At 36.3% G+C, this 17,643-nt stretch overlaps 2 protein-coding genes across 2 annotated transcripts in view; one reads left to right on the plus strand and one right to left on the minus strand.

The window, feature by feature from the left end:
• Window positions 1-246: 246 nt before the first annotated feature.
• On the plus strand, window positions 247-8,588 carry LOC140952501 (eukaryotic translation initiation factor 2 subunit 1-like). Its single transcript, XM_073401925.1, has 7 exons — window positions 247-552; window positions 1,940-2,019; window positions 3,581-3,729; window positions 6,206-6,410; window positions 6,907-7,050; window positions 7,770-7,894; window positions 8,020-8,588. The coding sequence occupies exons 1-7, from the start codon at window positions 315-317 to the stop codon at window positions 8,027-8,029; spliced, it is 951 nt and encodes a 316-aa protein (XP_073258026.1). The 5' UTR covers window positions 247-314; the 3' UTR covers window positions 8,030-8,588.
• A 628-nt stretch (window positions 8,589-9,216) lies between these two features.
• Window positions 9,217-17,643, minus strand: part of LOC140952499 (peroxisomal membrane protein PEX13-like) — an 8,514-nt gene continuing 87 nt past the window's right edge. Inside the window, exons 1-5 of the mRNA XM_073401922.1 lie at window positions 17,388-17,643; window positions 16,395-16,451; window positions 13,578-14,147; window positions 12,706-12,893; window positions 9,217-11,458 (exon numbers count right to left, since the gene is read on the minus strand). The exon at window positions 17,388-17,643 is cut by the window's right edge and continues 87 nt beyond it. Coding sequence (XP_073258023.1) covers window positions 11,189-11,458; window positions 12,706-12,893; window positions 13,578-14,147; window positions 16,395-16,451; window positions 17,388-17,631 — 1,329 coding nt within the window. The 5' untranslated portion in view covers window positions 17,632-17,643 and the 3' untranslated portion in view covers window positions 9,217-11,188. The remainder of the gene's footprint in view (window positions 11,459-12,705; window positions 12,894-13,577; window positions 14,148-16,394; window positions 16,452-17,387) is intronic.

Genomic DNA, 17,643 nt, shown 5'->3' on the forward strand with positions numbered 1-17,643 from the left:
GTAAGAGCGTTCTTGTTTCGTCTTATTCCCGATTCGAATTATGGCCATTTAACTTTTATTGGAATCGGTTTGTTCTCTTTGCGCCGGTTACAACAAACCCACAAAATGGCCATAAATCGGCTCCGGAACCACACAGAAAAGGAAAAAAAAAATACAACTAAGCTACGAAGAGAATCGTTTTCGAGCTTGGGTTACCTGTGCCGGTACCGCAACTATCTAAATGGTCAGCGGTTTCGCTATTGCATCAGTTTGTTGCCCATGTGGAACAGTGATCCAAAAATTTTTTACCTTTCTCACTTTATTTCTTTACCAAAATGCCTTTCAGCTGTAGATTTTACAAACATAAGTACCCAGAGATTGACGATGTAGTGATGGTCAATGTTCGAAGCATCGCGGAGATGGGAGCTTATGTCAATTTGCTCGAATACAACAACATCGAAGGGATGATTCTTTTGAGTGAGTTGTCGAGGAGGCGAATTCGTTCAATCAACAAACTTATCAGAGTCGGTAGAAACGAATGTGTGGTAGTCATTCGTGTCGACAAGGACAAAGGTTTGTCGCTTAAATAATTGTCAGAATTATGCCGACGCTCTCGCCATCTTGATTTCCACTTATAGATAATAGTAAGCACTAATAGTCAGGTGCACGTCTTTAAGCTTAGCCTACAAATATTATTGTAAGCTCACATTAAAAAGAGTTTTAATTGACGCTAAAACTGGTGGAGACAACAATAATACACTTTTTAATGAAAGAGAAACACATTAACTGTGTTAGAGTGGTGACCTTCATTTAAAAACTTCAGAATAAGGCGACGGTAAGAAAAAGTATAAGACTTATTGTACTAAGCTTATATTAAATATTATCATTATTATTCATTCGAAATATTTCTCCCTATCTGACTGACTCAAACCCCTGCCTAATTCCTCATAACCAGGCAGCATTGACCCAATTTGGAAGGCTAGGTTGGATACCAAATTTTCCAGATAATTGTGTCAATGTTGTGGGACGACCTTCATAAAAAGGCATGGCAACTGAGAAGCCTTGGGGATGAGATTGCATTGTTTTGGTAGAACTAGCAAAAAAGATGTCCTTGGTGGAAGACTACCTTGTCTCTGCCTCATTTAATAATTGCTAAATATCATTACTGATTACTAGTTTTAGGACTGTACTAAATTAAGCCTGGTCGGTTAATTACTGGTTTAACCTGAGAACTGATTTGACCTTCAACATTCACAGCAGAGAGGCTGAGCAAATTTTGAAAGAAGCAAATAGTGTATTTGCTTGAGTGAGCGCCTGGGCACTTATTTAAAATGACAACTAAAAGGATGGGCGCTTTTTGGAAGGAGGACTCGTAATCAAGTGGGGCATTTATTAAGTTTTTCTTTGCACGAAGTGTAACAATGTTTTTGCCAAATCTTAACAGTCTTATGTTTGTTATAACAGTATTCATAATCAAGCATACCATAGTCCCATTGAACACTTAACACAGAAATGTATCAGTATGCATTGTTTATCTCATCATCCTTGAGTCCTTGTCAATAATATGCAGATATTCATATTTCTCTGTTATCCCTAATATTATTTTAAGAAAAGTATGGGGAGGACAGGGGGGGGGGGGGGCTTATTCAAGGGGAGTGTTTGGTTGATATTATAGCCTAGCAGATGGGTGCTTATTTAGGAGAGGGTGCTTATTAGAGCGTGGGTGCTTGTTCGAAGAAATATGGTAATTAAAAATCGACATAACGGTGTTAAGAATTCCATCTGGCAGGAAACAAACCAGTTAGCTATTTACAAGCACCACCAAAGTTTGAAACTTGGAACTGCTGAGAAAAAATTTGGCTTGTGGTCAGAATGGCAACTTTTGGCAACCTAGTATTAGAAGATCCTGGAACATTTAAAGTGGAGAAAAATTTTAGGTTATGACTGGACTACTTTGCAGGATACATTGACTTGTCAAAGAGAAGAGTTTCCCCCGAAGAAATCAAGAAATGTGAGGAAAAGTTTACAAAAGCCAAAACAGTATGTGATACAACTGATGTATTTACTTGTATTATTTGTATTTCATCTATTTTTATAAATACGTGAACAGGGTTTGTACGCGTCTTGAAAATCCTTGAAAACCCTTGAATTATAAGGGTCCTTTTTCAAGTCCTTGAAAGTCCTTAAAATTCTCTTTTGTTCATTTTGGTCCTTGAAAGTCCTTGAATTTTAATAGCAGAACATTTGATAAGAAGCATCTTCACTATTTTTGTCTTGTTTGTTACGGAAGGTAATTCTTTGTTAAGTACTCACAAACAAATTTTTATAAAAATGGTTGTCATTAAGAAAAAAGGCCCATTATTATCAGAATATTTTTATAGTTTATTTGGAACCTGTGTTAAAAGTAAACAAGGTGCTTGAAATTTAAAAATGTGGTCCTTGAAAGTCCTTGAAAAGTCCTTGAATTTTTTGGCAGAAAAAGTCTACGGACCCTGAATTGAATTATACATACATTGAAACTTTTACTGAAATTAATTTTTAAATGGCTTAAACCATCTTAGTTTGATTCTTCCTTTTGTCTTCTAGCCCTAATAAAGAATTATTCATGATTGTGATTAAATAGAGTCGGAACCAAAGGAAAATTGCTGAATAGCTAACACTAGGCTGAAACCACATGTATCTTAATCTGAATTTATTTTTAGATTTAAAAACAACACTGTACATTAACTTTTTTTGTTCAAATATTTGACAGATAGCATAGGCTATTTTCTAAGTTGAAAAAAAAAACCAAGGTTTCATGACTCAAAAAAAGTTTTTTTTAACATCATGAAAAAAAAGATGTTAACGAGAGCCAACTAATCTTCTGGAACAATAATATTATTTTAGATCTTATCTTCTTTGAGTGCAATATTTATGAGATTCTGCTAATTGGAACAGAGACCAACCTTGAACACTCAAAAACAATCCATTCCAGCGAAACTCTTTACCTGGTTATTTCATCCTTTTGATAATAAAAACTTTTACTTATTTTTTATCTAAAACTTTGCACTTACCCATATTTTTGAAAAGGAAGCAAGCGAGGGATATTATACTTGGATATGTCCTATTTGTGTCTTATAAGCAGTCTTCATAACAGGGCTGTACTATAAAGATCTCAAGTTATGAGTGTGTAAGACAAGTACCAGACAGAGAATTGAATTATAGGAAGTTCTAGCCTGAGAAAACAGCCGACATTTGGCGACACTACCACTGGTTTTCCTCGCCAAATGACGTCTGAGAAACGAGCGCAAAAATTCCATACTGGTCTATACCCAGATCTGGGTAGTGATGCATCATCAGTATGGAATTTCTGCACTCGTTTCTCAGACGTCATTTGGCAGGAAAACCAGTGGTAGTGTCGCCAAATGTCAGCTGTTTTCACAGGCTAAGGGAGTTCTTTTGGTTCTATTTTCTTTTGTTTCCTATGAAAGTAGCTAGGGTCATACTTATAGTGGTAGAGGGAAATCCTTACCCCACAGACCTTGGTGACAGCCATGTTATGGTACCTGCATCTCATTTGATTCTTGTTATGTAAAAAAAGACAGTTATGTGTTTTGTTCAGGTTTACAGTATTTTGAGACACTGTGCAGAGATTTTGGGATATGAAACAGATAAACAGCTGGAGGAACTGTATGAGAAAAGTGCGTGGTATTTTGATGAAAAGTACAAGTCTCCAGGAAGTTCTTATGAGGTTTTCAAATTAGCTGTGGGGTAAGTATCTTAATTAAATAAGAATTTTGAAAATAACTACATTATTTTACTGTAAATGTATATCATAAATTTACTTGGACTGTGACCCCAAAATAAAATCTTCTGGTTTTTGAGTCAGTAGAAAACATCTTACAATAAATTAGATTGTTTTAGTGTTTACTAAGAGAAGGCACTCCCCCCTGATTAAAACTGTTCAAAATTAGTTCTGTTCAAAATTTTGCTTACTGTCAAGAAGTTAGATCACTTATAGGCCTTACCCAATTTGTTTAAGTTCCCAAGCATAAAACATGTAGGTGCTTTTATTTTCACAACTTGCAAGAATTCCATTTTAGATACATGCAGGCATTTCCATTGCCCCCTCCCCCACATTCCAATTTAAAGTTGTAAGGTTAACAGACACTCTCTTGAAGTCTGTGACAGTTGTATTGTAATGCTTGTATACTGTAAACTTCAATAATTGTAAGCTTCCCTCCCTTCCCTAACCTCCCATGCAGACTTTGTTAGGGGTTCGTCACTCGTTTCTGCCCCACTAACATCTGCTGAAATGAAGAGCCACTTCCGTTCTTAGATATGGACCAATCAAAGGCTGTTTTCCAACTTTGGGTAAACTCTTGTTTACCCGGGACTAGATAGTGGACCAAAAAGGTTAGGTGTGGTGTTGATGTCTGAAACGTTTGGTATTAGGGCGTTAAAACCGTATCAAACAAAAGCCATGGTCCAATTTTTGCAGAAGAAGATTGATGTGTTTTTAAATCTTTTAACTGGATGTGCAAGGTCACCTGTTCATTAATTTGGTTTCGACTAAGTTATTGAAGCTTCTGGCCATGTTGTGGTTGTGGTTTTGCCACTTGTAAATAGTATGAAAGACCAGGTCAATAAGCTGGCAAATCTTGGTATTCTTGTCCCTTCGCCATATCAGTGAAGAAAATGCAAGGGGTGTACAAGCAAGGAAATGTTTGAAGTAAAACCTGCAAGGGGTAAAGGCCACATTTCTAAGCCGGTATGGGATTTTAACTGGTTTTAAATATTATCTAACAAGAAAGTCTGTTTTAGACTTTTTGTACTTATAAAATGTACGGTTATTTGTTCTTTGCTGTATCTTTTTCTTTAGCGGGCAACTATCGGCTTGGTTCAGTTTGTACTGAGCGGTGGAAAACATGTGCAGACCTCGCGCCTTGCAGATGAAATTGCGGTTTTGATTAGGCCTTTTTGAAATGTTGATAGCACTGAATCAAAAATCGCTCTGAATTGATAACCTTAATTCTTAAGAGTTGAATGAGGACATGGAATATGATGGATATTTTGATTTGGTTATTTTTGCTGTCGCGAAAATTACTCCAGAGGCGAACCACATGTGTCGATTTCCCTTCCTTCACAACATGTGGTTGGCTTCATGCATCACAATCAGTCAATGCTGATTGGTTTCTTCAAACAAAAGCGAACAGCCAAACAATGGAAGTGGCTCTTCATTTCAGCTGACATTACCATTAGTACGGCAGGAATGCGTGGCCGACCCTATGAATGTCTGCTTTGGAGGCTATCCCCTCCCCGCAGTATTGGCCCATCTACCTGTAAACAAACAAAAATACACCAAAGTATAAGCCCTCCTCTAGTTTGTGTTGAAATGAATTCATTTTTTGGAAATGTTGAAGCTTAAGCCCTCACCCCCTACCCCCTGTTCTCCTATTTATAAGTGCTTCTAAAACCCTAATACATGTTGCATAAGGCCAGGGCTTATATAAGCTTAAGTTTTTGGTATTACCATAACAAAACAATCAAGAATGTTTCATCTGATTTCCATATTCCTTGAAGGTGGTCAGATAAAACTCATCATCTATTCCTCCTCCTTGCAACCCATTTATTGGCACGCCAAATATAAATAAAATCATTTTTTGACTTTTGTCCGGGGCCCAGAAAAAAAGGGTCATTGTTCACAGTAATGGAGTGGTTACTAGGTAGGGCTCCACTGCACTAAGGCTGCATTTATGGTAGATGAGATTTTTTTGGATTCATTTTGCCATTAACTCAGCATGCCTGCAGATGCATGAATCTGGCATTAAAATGTCCTAATTTGGTTGCATGTCTAGAGGTTTTGAATCTAGAATCTAAAGTAAAATAATACTTTGTTTCCAAATCAGTGTTATCAGATTTATTGATGTGTGTAAATGTTACAGGTCAAAATTATATTGAGGTTAAAATTTTTAAACCTATTCTTTACTTCCTTTTCATGAATTAGGGCTAGGAGACAAAGGAAATAGTGAATTAACCTAGGCTAAAAGATTTTAACCTGAATTTTAGTTTTGACCTGTAACATAAATGCCTGGAAATTGGAATACCCTAAGTGTGATAAATCCAGAAATATTTTGCAGAAAAATCTCCTTTGATGTAAACATAATGCCTTGAATAAACTGTATTGAGTTACATGTAAATTGTGCCGTGTTTTAAACATAAATATACATGACTTTTCTTTGTTCAGCGATCCAACAGTGCTAGATGAGCTGGATCTGGATGAGAAAACTAAATCAACTCTGTTAACTAATATCAAGAGAAGGCTTACTCCTCAAGCTGTCAAGGTCCGTGCTGATGTGGAAGTGTCATGTTATGCTTATGATGGTATCGATGCTGTGAAGAATTCCTTACTTGAGGGACTGAAATGCTCCTCAGAAGATGTTCCTATTAAGGTTTGTTATGACCAATATTATAATAATTCATAGTATCCTCATTGTATTTTCACAGTATGTCAAATTGGTTTCTGTTGAAGACTATAGTTGTGTCACCTCTTTTTATCTTGATTCACGGTTTTCTTTCACACACCTCCACATTTTTCAGATTTTTATTAATAATTTAAATCTACTTCCTTGTTGTGTGCAAGTAGTGAAACTCGGAACTTTTAACTTGAAGTATCAAATTTATACCTTTTTTGTTGTGAAAGCAGTGAAGTAGTTATTCTTCACAATTGTGTCATTTTGCGTCAATTTCAAGCTAGTAAGTAGACTTGACTTAAAATTAAGTTTAGTTTGTTGGAATTTTAGTTAAATTTTTTAAAGGCCAAATGAGGGATTTGCCATAAGCCCAAAGTAAAAAGTTAAACTCGCAAAACCTAAAGGTTTTATAAGTGTATATTCACACTGCAGGCTAAAATTTTATTGTACCAAATCATTTTCCTTTCCTCTTCAGATAAATTTGATAGCAGCTCCATTGTATGTAATAACCACGACCACCTTGGATAGAGATGATGGCCTCAAAGGTTTGACTTTAGCAGTGGAAGCCATCAAAACTACCATCAAGAAATATGGTGGAGACTTCAATGAAAAAGTCGCAGTAAGTAATTCCTCCCAATAGCATCTTTGAGTCAAAACCAACTGGCCCGGAAGTAGTGGAAAGGCAAGCTGCTACTGAGTTACGTGTATGAGAGAGTTTGGCTCTTTTTTACTGTAGAGGCATGAGTATCTTTGTGCTCAATATCCCTTCAAGTGATGAATATTAAAAAATGCTACTTTCTTGTAACTCGAAACACAAAACTTGAGTTTTGAGACTTGAGAATCAAGACTTGATTTTGCATCTAGTGGAAACTCAAATGATTTTGAGACATGAGAATCGTGTTTTCAGGTCGATCGAGTTAATACTGTCAACTTACTTTAGGGTGTTGCTGTATTTTGAAACCAGCTGACTTGACTTACTGTGTGTAGATGTCCTGAAGCATACCAATGGCAATCCTGCTTGAGTTTCAAAATGCACAAGTTGCATCAGCTTGACATTTGTGCAATCGGGGAGGCAGTACAACCCAGTATTTAGAGCTCTGAAGGCAAAATATGCAACCACGGATTTCTTCTCTGGCTATGAGCTAGGCATGACAACCCTAGTAATAGTAAGTTGAGCTACATGGCTAATATGCTAATGCCTCATAAAGAGTGAGCTGCAGGATTGTCAACTGGGGTCTTTATGTTATGTTTGATTTCAGTTATGAGTTTATGATTAAACTAGGCATAATTATTTCTTTTGCCGTAGTAATGAATTTAACATTTTTTTTCCTGTTTTAGCCTAAAGTGGTGACAGAAAGTGATGAAGTTGAGCTTGCCAAACAAATGGAAAGACTTGAAAGGGAAAATGCTGAAGTAGATGGTGATGATGACAACCCTGATGAAGAGGAAATATCAGAAGAAATTTAATGCATCCCTCCTCTCCCACAAAACTCCATACAGTGTGTAATTGGCTGACTTCTTATAATAGTGTGGTGTATTGAGCTATGCATCTACCACCTTTGTAATTCAGCCATCATTTGTTTTGAAATGTTGCATAAATGACACATACTATAAAGTATCCAAGAGATTCCAAAACAGAAGCATTTGACCTTCAAATTAAAAAAATACTTGAAAAACTGGGGAAAATGTTTGTGTTCCTTACGTATCACAGAAGTTTCTGCAATGTGGCAAAATTGTTGTAGAACAGTGTGTGACATATTGTATGATGTGGAGTATCGTATAACCATCTGCAAGTAGACAGACTTGTATAGTGTACTCGCATTTTAGATCTCTCTGTGCTCAAATTTTCGCCAGTTTATTGCCAAACATACAAAAATTATGATTGAAATAGTGCTTACTGCAACGTGCTAACTAAAGGTAGAATGTATGTGTCTGGAGAGGCATACTCATCTGCCTGCGGTTTCTTGTTGCAGTTACACAAAAAAGACTGAAAAGTTTCTATTTGTCAACAAGAAGTAGAGCTAAACCTTGAATGCTGAATTAAGACCTTAAAGGCATTTAATATCCAACCGATCCCTGATCTCCATCTTTTCAAAAATTGTTAATATTTCAGATTAAAGAAATAATGCTATTAAAAAGCAAAAAAGAAAAACTTTATCTAACCTTCCTTTGCATTTTTACATTGTTTACAGTAGCACATAAAACATAAACTGGTTTTTCCCCCAAACGCAATCATTTGCAAGCTTGAAAATTTGATTCAGGTGTTACTAATCAATAACATCAATTCAGGCTACCCTTACATGGCACTGGACAAATCTTGACCGTAAGACATTGTTGACTGCCCTCTTCCCCCAGGTCTATCAGCTTGCAAGGGAGCTCCCCAGTGAATGAGGAACTGTGCTTCTGCTTTTGTGGAGAAGTGAAATATTGAAGTTGGTTTTAATAGCCAAGCAGATAAAATTTATTAAGGCAAAAATATTCAAAAGGGAACAAAAGCCTTCCCCCAGACAACCTGATTTCCCCCTCAAAAAAATTATGCAAAATCCATAACCTTTTTGTGAATTTTGAACTCCCTTTCCCCTCTTTTCTTTCTGAATAGTGATCACTAAAAAATCATCTCTCTTTTCTTAACTCTTAAAGGTATAGCACAGAAATACTGCGCTAGTACAGATAAAATTATGTATGTACTTGTACATATGAAACTTCATTATAAGTCTCTTTCTTTGGGTAAGTTTATTAATCTCGGGCAAGTTTATCATTTTTTTAAGATCATGATACACCTGTGTGAAATTTACATGTAAGCATTTTTTATTCGTATTTTCCATAAACACTATTCAAAATATATAGCTGCTGAAATCTAAGTACTAGCAGCTTTAATTTTCGTTGTAGTGATTAACTATTTGCACCTTTGAATTCGATGATATTATTCACTAATCATGTATAATACATCAGGGCTGTCACTAAGATTTCAAGTTAGCTGGGAATCAAACCAGCTAGGGATTTCTTTTGGTTCTATTTTTCTTCTATTTTCCTATGAAAGTAGCTGGGGGCCACGCTCTTAGTAGTCAAAGGAAATCCCTTGCCCCTGCCTCTTAATGACAGCCCTGATTCACTTCTTGTGGAAAAAAAAAGTTGGGAAATCACTAACACCAAGGAGATTTAAAAAGAGTTTCTATCACGGTTCTTCCAGAACTTTTGATCATTTAAAAGCTAAGGTCCCTCAAATCTCTCAAAAGTGTTTCACCTGAACAAAGGAATTAAGAGACACTGGTACAAAGGATATCCAGGAACTAGGAGGAGTTAACAGGACTGTCACCCTGCATGTATGTAAGGTAATCAAATACAGGATTGGATTCTGAATTCCATGCTGAATTCCAAATTCCAGGTGCAGGATTCTGGATTCCCTGTCAGTGGAACTTGAATTCCAGATTCCATTGTTTGTGGGTTTCAGGGTTCCTTGAGTTGAATTATGGATTCCAAAGGCCATGTTGCCAGATTCCGCAGGCAAAACTTTTCCAGATTGCAGACTCCAAAAGCAAAACTTTCTGAATTCCCGAATCCAGATTACCTTACATGGAGTGAGAACTCCATCCTTAACATGATCAAAGGAAAAGTAAAAAGTATACCCTCTGTATTCAACACAGTCAATCCTCCATAATATGGGCACCAAGAAGACAGAGCCATTAAGAGTTTGTGTTTTAGAGGTGTTCATATTATAGAGGAAGAAGTTTTATAAAGATGGCATCATTGAGAGCAGATGAACTGTTTTCAGTGGAACCCTGTCTGCAGTATCTGTAAAGAAAGGTTCGTGTAGCATTTACAGGTGCTTTCAAGCTTTACATTTGTGCGATGACAAATTTCCAGCAGGGAACCATCCACCAAAGACAAGTTATCACATGACTTCTCACAACTCCCCCAAATGGAGAGCTTGCTGGCAGGCTAATGCTTTAATGACACCTGCTTAATATGGACACCTCACTATTACAGACAGTTGTCCATGCCCCTGGGGAAAGTAAGCCTCACATTTTCTCTTAATTTACTTTGTGGCACAAATTTTTTTGCGGGAGTTTATTTTTGTGGATGGGCAATTTTTGTGCTTTGTGCGAACTAATTTTTGCGATTAGGACAGATTGGTTTTTCTTGCTGGGAATTAACTTTTATGATTTTCAGAAAGTACCCAGTGCCCTGCCTTGATAATATTTTTGTTTTTGTTAAGTGCGTGCAATAGGATTAAGAAATACATATTTTCAAACAATATACTACGGTGTGTGTACCCTATGCAAAGCCAGTATTTCAGTGTATACCGTTTCGTTTCTGAACGAAAGAGAAAAGTTGTAATTGAACAGACACGATTTCTTAGTACTGTAATTTTGTGTAATGAATTTAAGTTAGAGAATATAATTTATACTCTGGAGTAAATTTTTGCGGGAAACATGTTTGCGGTAATTTTTATTTGTGGGAACCTATTTTAGCGGATCGCTGGAAAAATTGCAAAAATAAGAACACGCAAAAATTTTGTGCCACATGATAACCCAATTAATACAGACAACCCATTAATATGGACACTGTCTTTCTATGGCCTCTTCGGTGTCCGTATTAAGGGTATGTTTTGTAGTTCAAAACAAAAATTTCGGTTAAATTAATTTCACCCTATAGTTTCATTCTTAATTATTTGTTCCACAATGTTTTGAAGCTTCACAGAGACTTCCATATACCACACACAACAACTCTTTATCAGCATCTGACTCAGCTGTTGATTAGGTTTGTCCTTCATTAAAACTTGAAAAGTCAGTATCTAAAAGATCATCATCTACAAGAGTTCTCTCAGTTGAAGACTCGTCAGTGAGTAAGTTCTGCGAAGGTATCAAACTGTTTCTATCTGTTTTCTCTGTTATAGTGTCAAATTCCTGATCCATATTAGGTTCAGAACTCCTAGTTTGGTCTTTTTTTGATGTTGATGATGGTTCTTCTCTGCTTTCCTGTTTGCTATCTTTTGGTTTCTTTTTACCACGACGAAGACCTAAAATCTGCCAGAACAAGAAGCCCAAAGTAAGCGTGTAAATAAGCATCTTCTAGAAACAAAAGAAAACCCAGTCATACTAAGGCAAAAGAAATACCTATAATAACAATCAACTCTAAGACAGACACTATAGTTACAGGTTGCCTTAGCTCAAAATATGTAGAGCATGGGCACTGTTGCATAACCTTTGAAATATATGGGTGTGTATCCAATCTTGTTCCAAGAGGCTGCGATCCTTTTGGTACAGCACCAAGGATCACTAACCTCTGGAAGAATCTGAAAAAACCATCTCTGATTGGCCAATAAACGTGTTCATCATATGCAAATAACCTTTCCAAATCGAAAAAACTGCAAGCAAGTTGATTTGATTTTGACAGGTCATTTGTGTACACAACACTCCTCTAAAAGTTTTTGTTTCCATATGAAGTCATGAAACCATGCTACACCGACATTTAGTTCAAAAATTTCCTTTCTTGGTTTTGAGGGATGTGATTGGTGTGTGTCAGGAAAAAAGGATTGTTTCTGTAACCTACGAATGAAGGGATTTAAATATACATGTAAATCACCTAACTTCACTATAAGTTTTTGTTTCTTTCATTTGGTAAGTTGATTAACCCGATTTTCAATTAATTGTTACAGAAACAATCATTTTCCTCATTATACAAATTCTTATACTTTTTGAAAGTTATACAACAATGCTGATGTTCATATTTTGAGCTTGGGCTACCTGTGCTATAGTTAATCTTGTCCTATGGACTCTGTAGAGTCCATACCAAGGTTGTGTCTGTCTTACAGAAGTCGTCCTTAGGGAACAGGTAATGATACATGAAATTTTCCACAGTTTTAACTTTTTCTGTATTCCTTTCCTTTTTCTTTCTCAAAATACAATAAATTAAAGTGTCATGAAAAATAAAAATTGGAAATGAATGTGTTTTTTTATGTGCAAAAAGCTGTGAAAAAAATCATAAATCAACACATATTCAAAGGAATAGGTTAAGACCTTAGAAAAATCCCTTTCCTTTTTCTTTCTCAAAATACAATAAATTAAATTGTCATGAAAACTAAAAGTTGGAAATGAATGTGGTTTTTTATGTACAAAAAGCTGTGAAAAAAATCATAAATCAACACATATTCAAAGGAATAGGTTAAGACCTTAGAAAAATTCCTGTGATATTTCACAAACACTTTTAAGTTACACAAGGTCTAGAGAGAGAATTTAGATAATTTATGATAAAATGCAAAGGCTTAGACAACCTTGACATAATTGGCAGGAACAATGCCTTCAGTGGCGCCATCAACTGTACCAAGAAGCCATCCTCTGATACGCGGCTGTTTGCCCTTGGGAGCAAGTCGCAGAATGTTGCCAGTACGGAAAGATAATTCATCTTCTCCTTCACCATCAAAGTCATACTCTGCTCTTGCAATCACATGATCTCCTTCCCCTGCAGAATGGTAACAACAGGTAAAATTAATTTTGACAATCAGGAATTTAAAAATATTAACTGATGTAAAGAATTATGGATTGAGGATAGCAGCCTCAGTCCAAGGTCTGCATATCTGTAAAAACCATATCCAACAGGTTTTTATTATCCTTCTTAACCATCTTTCTTCCTCATGGAGTTATTTGAAACATTTTCCTGTTTCTCAGCATGGTTTCATAAATTTATATAAACAGAATTTGTTTTGCAGATATTCCTCAAAAAGTAGATGACATTTTGTTAAGAACTCTTTCACCATTTACTTGAGTTCATTTATGTTACATTTTACCTCTTCTTTCCTTCTTACCCCACCCAATGTTGAACAAAGACATAAGTGTTTGTGTGCAAAACTGTTCTGTTATATCCCATTGAATTAGTGGGGGGGGGGGGGGGGGGGGTGACCATTTTTTTGAACATAATTGAAATAAACTACATTGAGTTGTATAACCTTCCAAACTTCTTTTGTCTGGGGTTGTAGGCTGTGCCTCAGCTGCCTGGAAACTTTGTTCGCAATTGTATATTGGGGCAACATATCATTGTATCCAGCCGTATCTGAAGTGTACCTAACACATGATGTTTCAATATTGCAGTGATATTTCACAAAGATTTTGTTATTAATTAATAATACCATAAAAGGCTTATAATTACCTGTTTTCCAATCTTTTGTGTTAGATTCATCATTCATAAGTGACTGTAAAAGCTTCCATATGATGAGAGGAGTACCAAGAACAACCCCAAAAAATAACAAAATGGGCCATGATAATGCCTTTTTAGAATCACTGCCACCTTGACCACTGGATGGAACAACTGCTGTTTTTGCTTTATCCCACAACTCTTCTTCCAATCCATGATTTTGCGTAAAACCTAATAAGGTACGGATCTTTCTAAAGATGTAACGAATGGCTTTAAATAAGGTAAACGCTCCAAGTACACTAACCAAATGAGTGCGGAGTCTACTAAAATGGTCTGCCATGCTCAAAACAGCAAGAAATGTATTATGCATGGCAAAGTGAGTTGATTCTAGCATCATGGCTACCGAGCCAAAAGCCTGAACTATTGACTCTATGGACTGAAATGCTGCCCTGCTGCTCTCCTCTGCACGTCCCACAAATGAGCTTGAGCCTGATTGGCTCAATGAGCTTCCAAATCGATTAATACCCATTCCATAACTGCCATAACTACCATAACTTCCATAGCCTCCTCCATACATTCCATAGCCTGGAGTGGAAAGGCAATAAAACAAAGTTTATTCAATTTTTTTATATTATTATTATTGTACATGGTTCTCAAAGTTAAACAGCTGCTCAAAGAAATAGATAATGTATGGATTATCTTTTCTTATTACAGTACTGCACTATTTATAAGGTATAATAATATCAATGTTTATTAGTTATGTTACTGTGAGATTACCCTGGCTTCAGAGGTCCATTCTCAAGATACCTAATAAGAAATAAACTGTGCTTTCAGTTTGATAAGGCTCCCAAGTTGGACCTCTGGTCACACAAGCAAGCAACCTCATTTCCATGCGAGAAATCTGTTCAGAATCTGAACTGGGTCATCGACTGGTTACCCCCATGTCCGCAGGGAATTAACACTGTAACAGTGACCTTGATTGGCTGCATCGAAAAACTTCACTGCATGAGATTAAAAACCAGTCGCAATTGCAATGTTCATAACAAACAATATAATCCCGGGTTGTTATTCAGAGACCTCGGCTTTCACGTTTCCTTTTCAAAGTGTGGCTAAGCAATCCTTGGCTAAAATTCGAAATAAATTAACAGAACATCCAACAACTGAATCAACATTCCTCGTGGAAGAAGCGTTGTTTAAATTTTTCCTACCAAAGGACGTACTCTGAATGAATGTGATGATTTCCTGGATTTCCGGCTATGTTTTGTATTGCTAGGCTCAGTTCTGCATTTCCACGGATAGTACCCTGGGTGCAAAAGGTTTTTCTTTTGTCCTAATTCCTGATAGTTTGCGGTGCGGTTTATTGGCTAAAAAAAGCAGCAGAATGATGTTTTATTTGGCATGGCCGTTTTGCCTGGCGATATTTAGTTTGACCTGGTACAGTAATACAAGAGTCGCCGACCAGAAATTCTTTTTATCCTGTTCACTTCTAAAAACATACAGAGTGGGTACTTCTCAGCTGACCCCTGTCCTGTTTATATACTTAAAACGTGAAGTGTATTTTTTTGGAAAACAATTTGTGACAATTTTTAATAGCACTTTCCTTTCTAAATAAGCTTTTGTGCAATTCTTTTTTCATGCATTGCAGATCAGACTCAGAGTCACGTAAGATCAAATCTCAGCTGTCAGCGTCAATGAGAACAAACATGCACATCAGCTCCAAACCGGTTTGATGAGATACATTATCCCAAAAATGGCAAGGAAATGAGACTCATCACTCCTGTGACCTGGAGTTATTTTTTTTTCTCGGCACTTTGCACCTCATTGGCGTGGATTCGCCGTGAACCATCAGTATTGATAAAAAAATATATCCTCTGGAACCCAGGGTACTGTGAGATGCAATCATCTTACATTTACACCCCAATGAAAATGCAAAGAAAGTTGCTTTGCTGCTGGCACATGCTAGCCTTAGAGTCTCTTTTATTGACTAAGCCAAAAAAATTTTTCAACAAGCAGGATTAATAATCAGTAAATCATTATTAATTAGTCAATAACAGCATTAGTTTTGTAATTACTTGCTTTACTAATTCATTGTAATAAAGATAATCATCATAATAATAAACTTCCTCAGATCAGCTTAAAAAACAGCTTTTGATCCAAATGAATTGTTTAAGAATTTAAATAATTTGTCTGTAATTTGCATACATAAAAATGTTCCCATCTCCATGATATTTGGAACCAGCTTATTCAGTTGTCATCCGTTGACTGGTATTTTTGCTAATAACTCTTACTATGATTTTAGATAGTAGTTTTGGCTATTTCAACTATGTGTAACTCAATTTTGTCAAGACAAATTCCCTTGAATGTTTCATCTTTTTCAATCCACTGTAGAAATGAGACTTTCTTTGTGGCCAAAAAAGGATTACAAGCAAACAAAAGCTGGGAATCTGAAGCAGTATGGTTAGCAGTGGTATTGAGACTGTTTATTGCATTGTAATGGCTAGTTGCTATGAAGAAAGCAGCAATTTTTCTCCAGTAGTCACCTTCAAGTTTGAAATTGAAAAAAATCACAAAAGGAGTTGGATTAAAACATGTCTATTTACAGGCTAGTTCACTTGATGGGCTGTTTTGTGCTGAACATTTTGCTACATAGGTTATGGGGGTTAGGAATTGAAACACAGAAGTTGAAGTCAAAATACGAGCATATTTATCCCAGAAATAAAATTCCTGTCAGGAACTTTGCCGGTTAAAGGGTAAAATGTCTTTCAATTTACTTGGTTAACAAGAGCTGGTTATGATGAACTACCAACAATACTACCGGGTAGTTATACTCACCCCCAAATCCACCACCATACATCCCGCTATAGCCTCCATACATACCACTTCCATAACCTGGAATTCCAAATTTTTATTTAACATAAGTTACTTTTCTAAAATTAAAATGTCAATAATTGTTTCCAAAAGATACATTCATTTTAATACTGTCATACCCCATTATTAGTGAGTTTACGCAACAGGATAGCAGAAAGAAGAGGACGGCAAAACAAGGTGAAGTTTGGCGAAAAAGTTGTTACAAACAAAATTATTGTCCACTTGTCACAAAAGGTTTGCTGTCTTCCTTCCCCTCCCGCCCTGTTGCGTAAGTTCACTAATATGCACACTGAGGGGGCCATAGAAAGTGTCCAAATTAGCATATTAAGCGGGTTGAATTAAGCGAAAATGTAACAGCTTTCTTTCCCCAAGGACAAACTAAACTGTCTGTAATAATGAGGTGTCCATATTAAGCGGGTGTTGAAAAAAGTGGTGTTTGACTGATTATACTACTACAGGAGAAACTTCTGCAATTTGATTGGCTTAGAGCAGTGGTATTTCAGCTTAATTTGAAATACCTACATGTGAAAATTACAAAACCTTTTGCGGGTAGTGGTATAAACAAATAATAGCATGATTTGTATGTGATATTTGGCATCAATACCACTTGTGATATTTCAAAATCGTCTCGAATTAAATTACGTATAACAATTTTGAAATATCACTCGTGGTATTTATGCCAAATATCGCTACAAATCATGCTGTTACCTATACAAAAATACTATGATGTCAGCATTCACATGGACGTGTAGCACCTTATATTTCTGATTATGGTTTAATATGATTTTTTTTAAAAAAAGGTACTTGGTATTTTGACAATATTCTTCATTGGCCACTATATATTAGGAGTTAAAGTGTGCTTCTCAAAGATTAAGATGTCAAAGTACAACTATTGTGCAACTATTGTAATGGAAACTTCTTGATATTATTGTTTGCATTGAAGTGGAAGATATTTACCGTATCTTGACCCTCCATACATTAATCCCCCATTTGATCTCTGTGTTTGAGGTCTTGGAGGCAACGGTGGAGGTTTTCTTGACTCCGAAGTTGAACTCGTCATTTTCCCCAAGTCACGATCGCGAAGTGCATTCAATCTAGGGGGTCCAGCTCCTAATGGAAGGCGAGATGGAAAATCAAACGGCACTACACTAGACCTTGTGTTTACTACTGCTCCTTCCCATGGTTTCCGAGGAGCAGACATTCCCTAATCGCT

This window comes from Porites lutea, chromosome 11 (assembly GCF_958299795.1).
Source record: "Porites lutea chromosome 11, jaPorLute2.1, whole genome shotgun sequence".
Taxonomy (NCBI): Eukaryota; Metazoa; Cnidaria; class Anthozoa; order Scleractinia; family Poritidae; genus Porites; species Porites lutea.

Excerpts from the sequence above, each read along its gene's own strand:
- LOC140952501 (XM_073401925.1), top strand. The coding sequence starts at position 315 with ATGCCTTTCAGCTGTAGATTTTACAAACATAAGTACCCAGAGATTGAC. Across the intron at positions 2,020-3,580 it reads AGTTTACAAAAGCCAAAACA|GTTTACAGTATTTTGAGACA; the intron begins GTATGTGATACA and ends TGTTTTGTTCAG. Across the intron at positions 3,730-6,205 it reads GTTTTCAAATTAGCTGTGGG|CGATCCAACAGTGCTAGATG; the intron begins GTAAGTATCTTA and ends TTCTTTGTTCAG.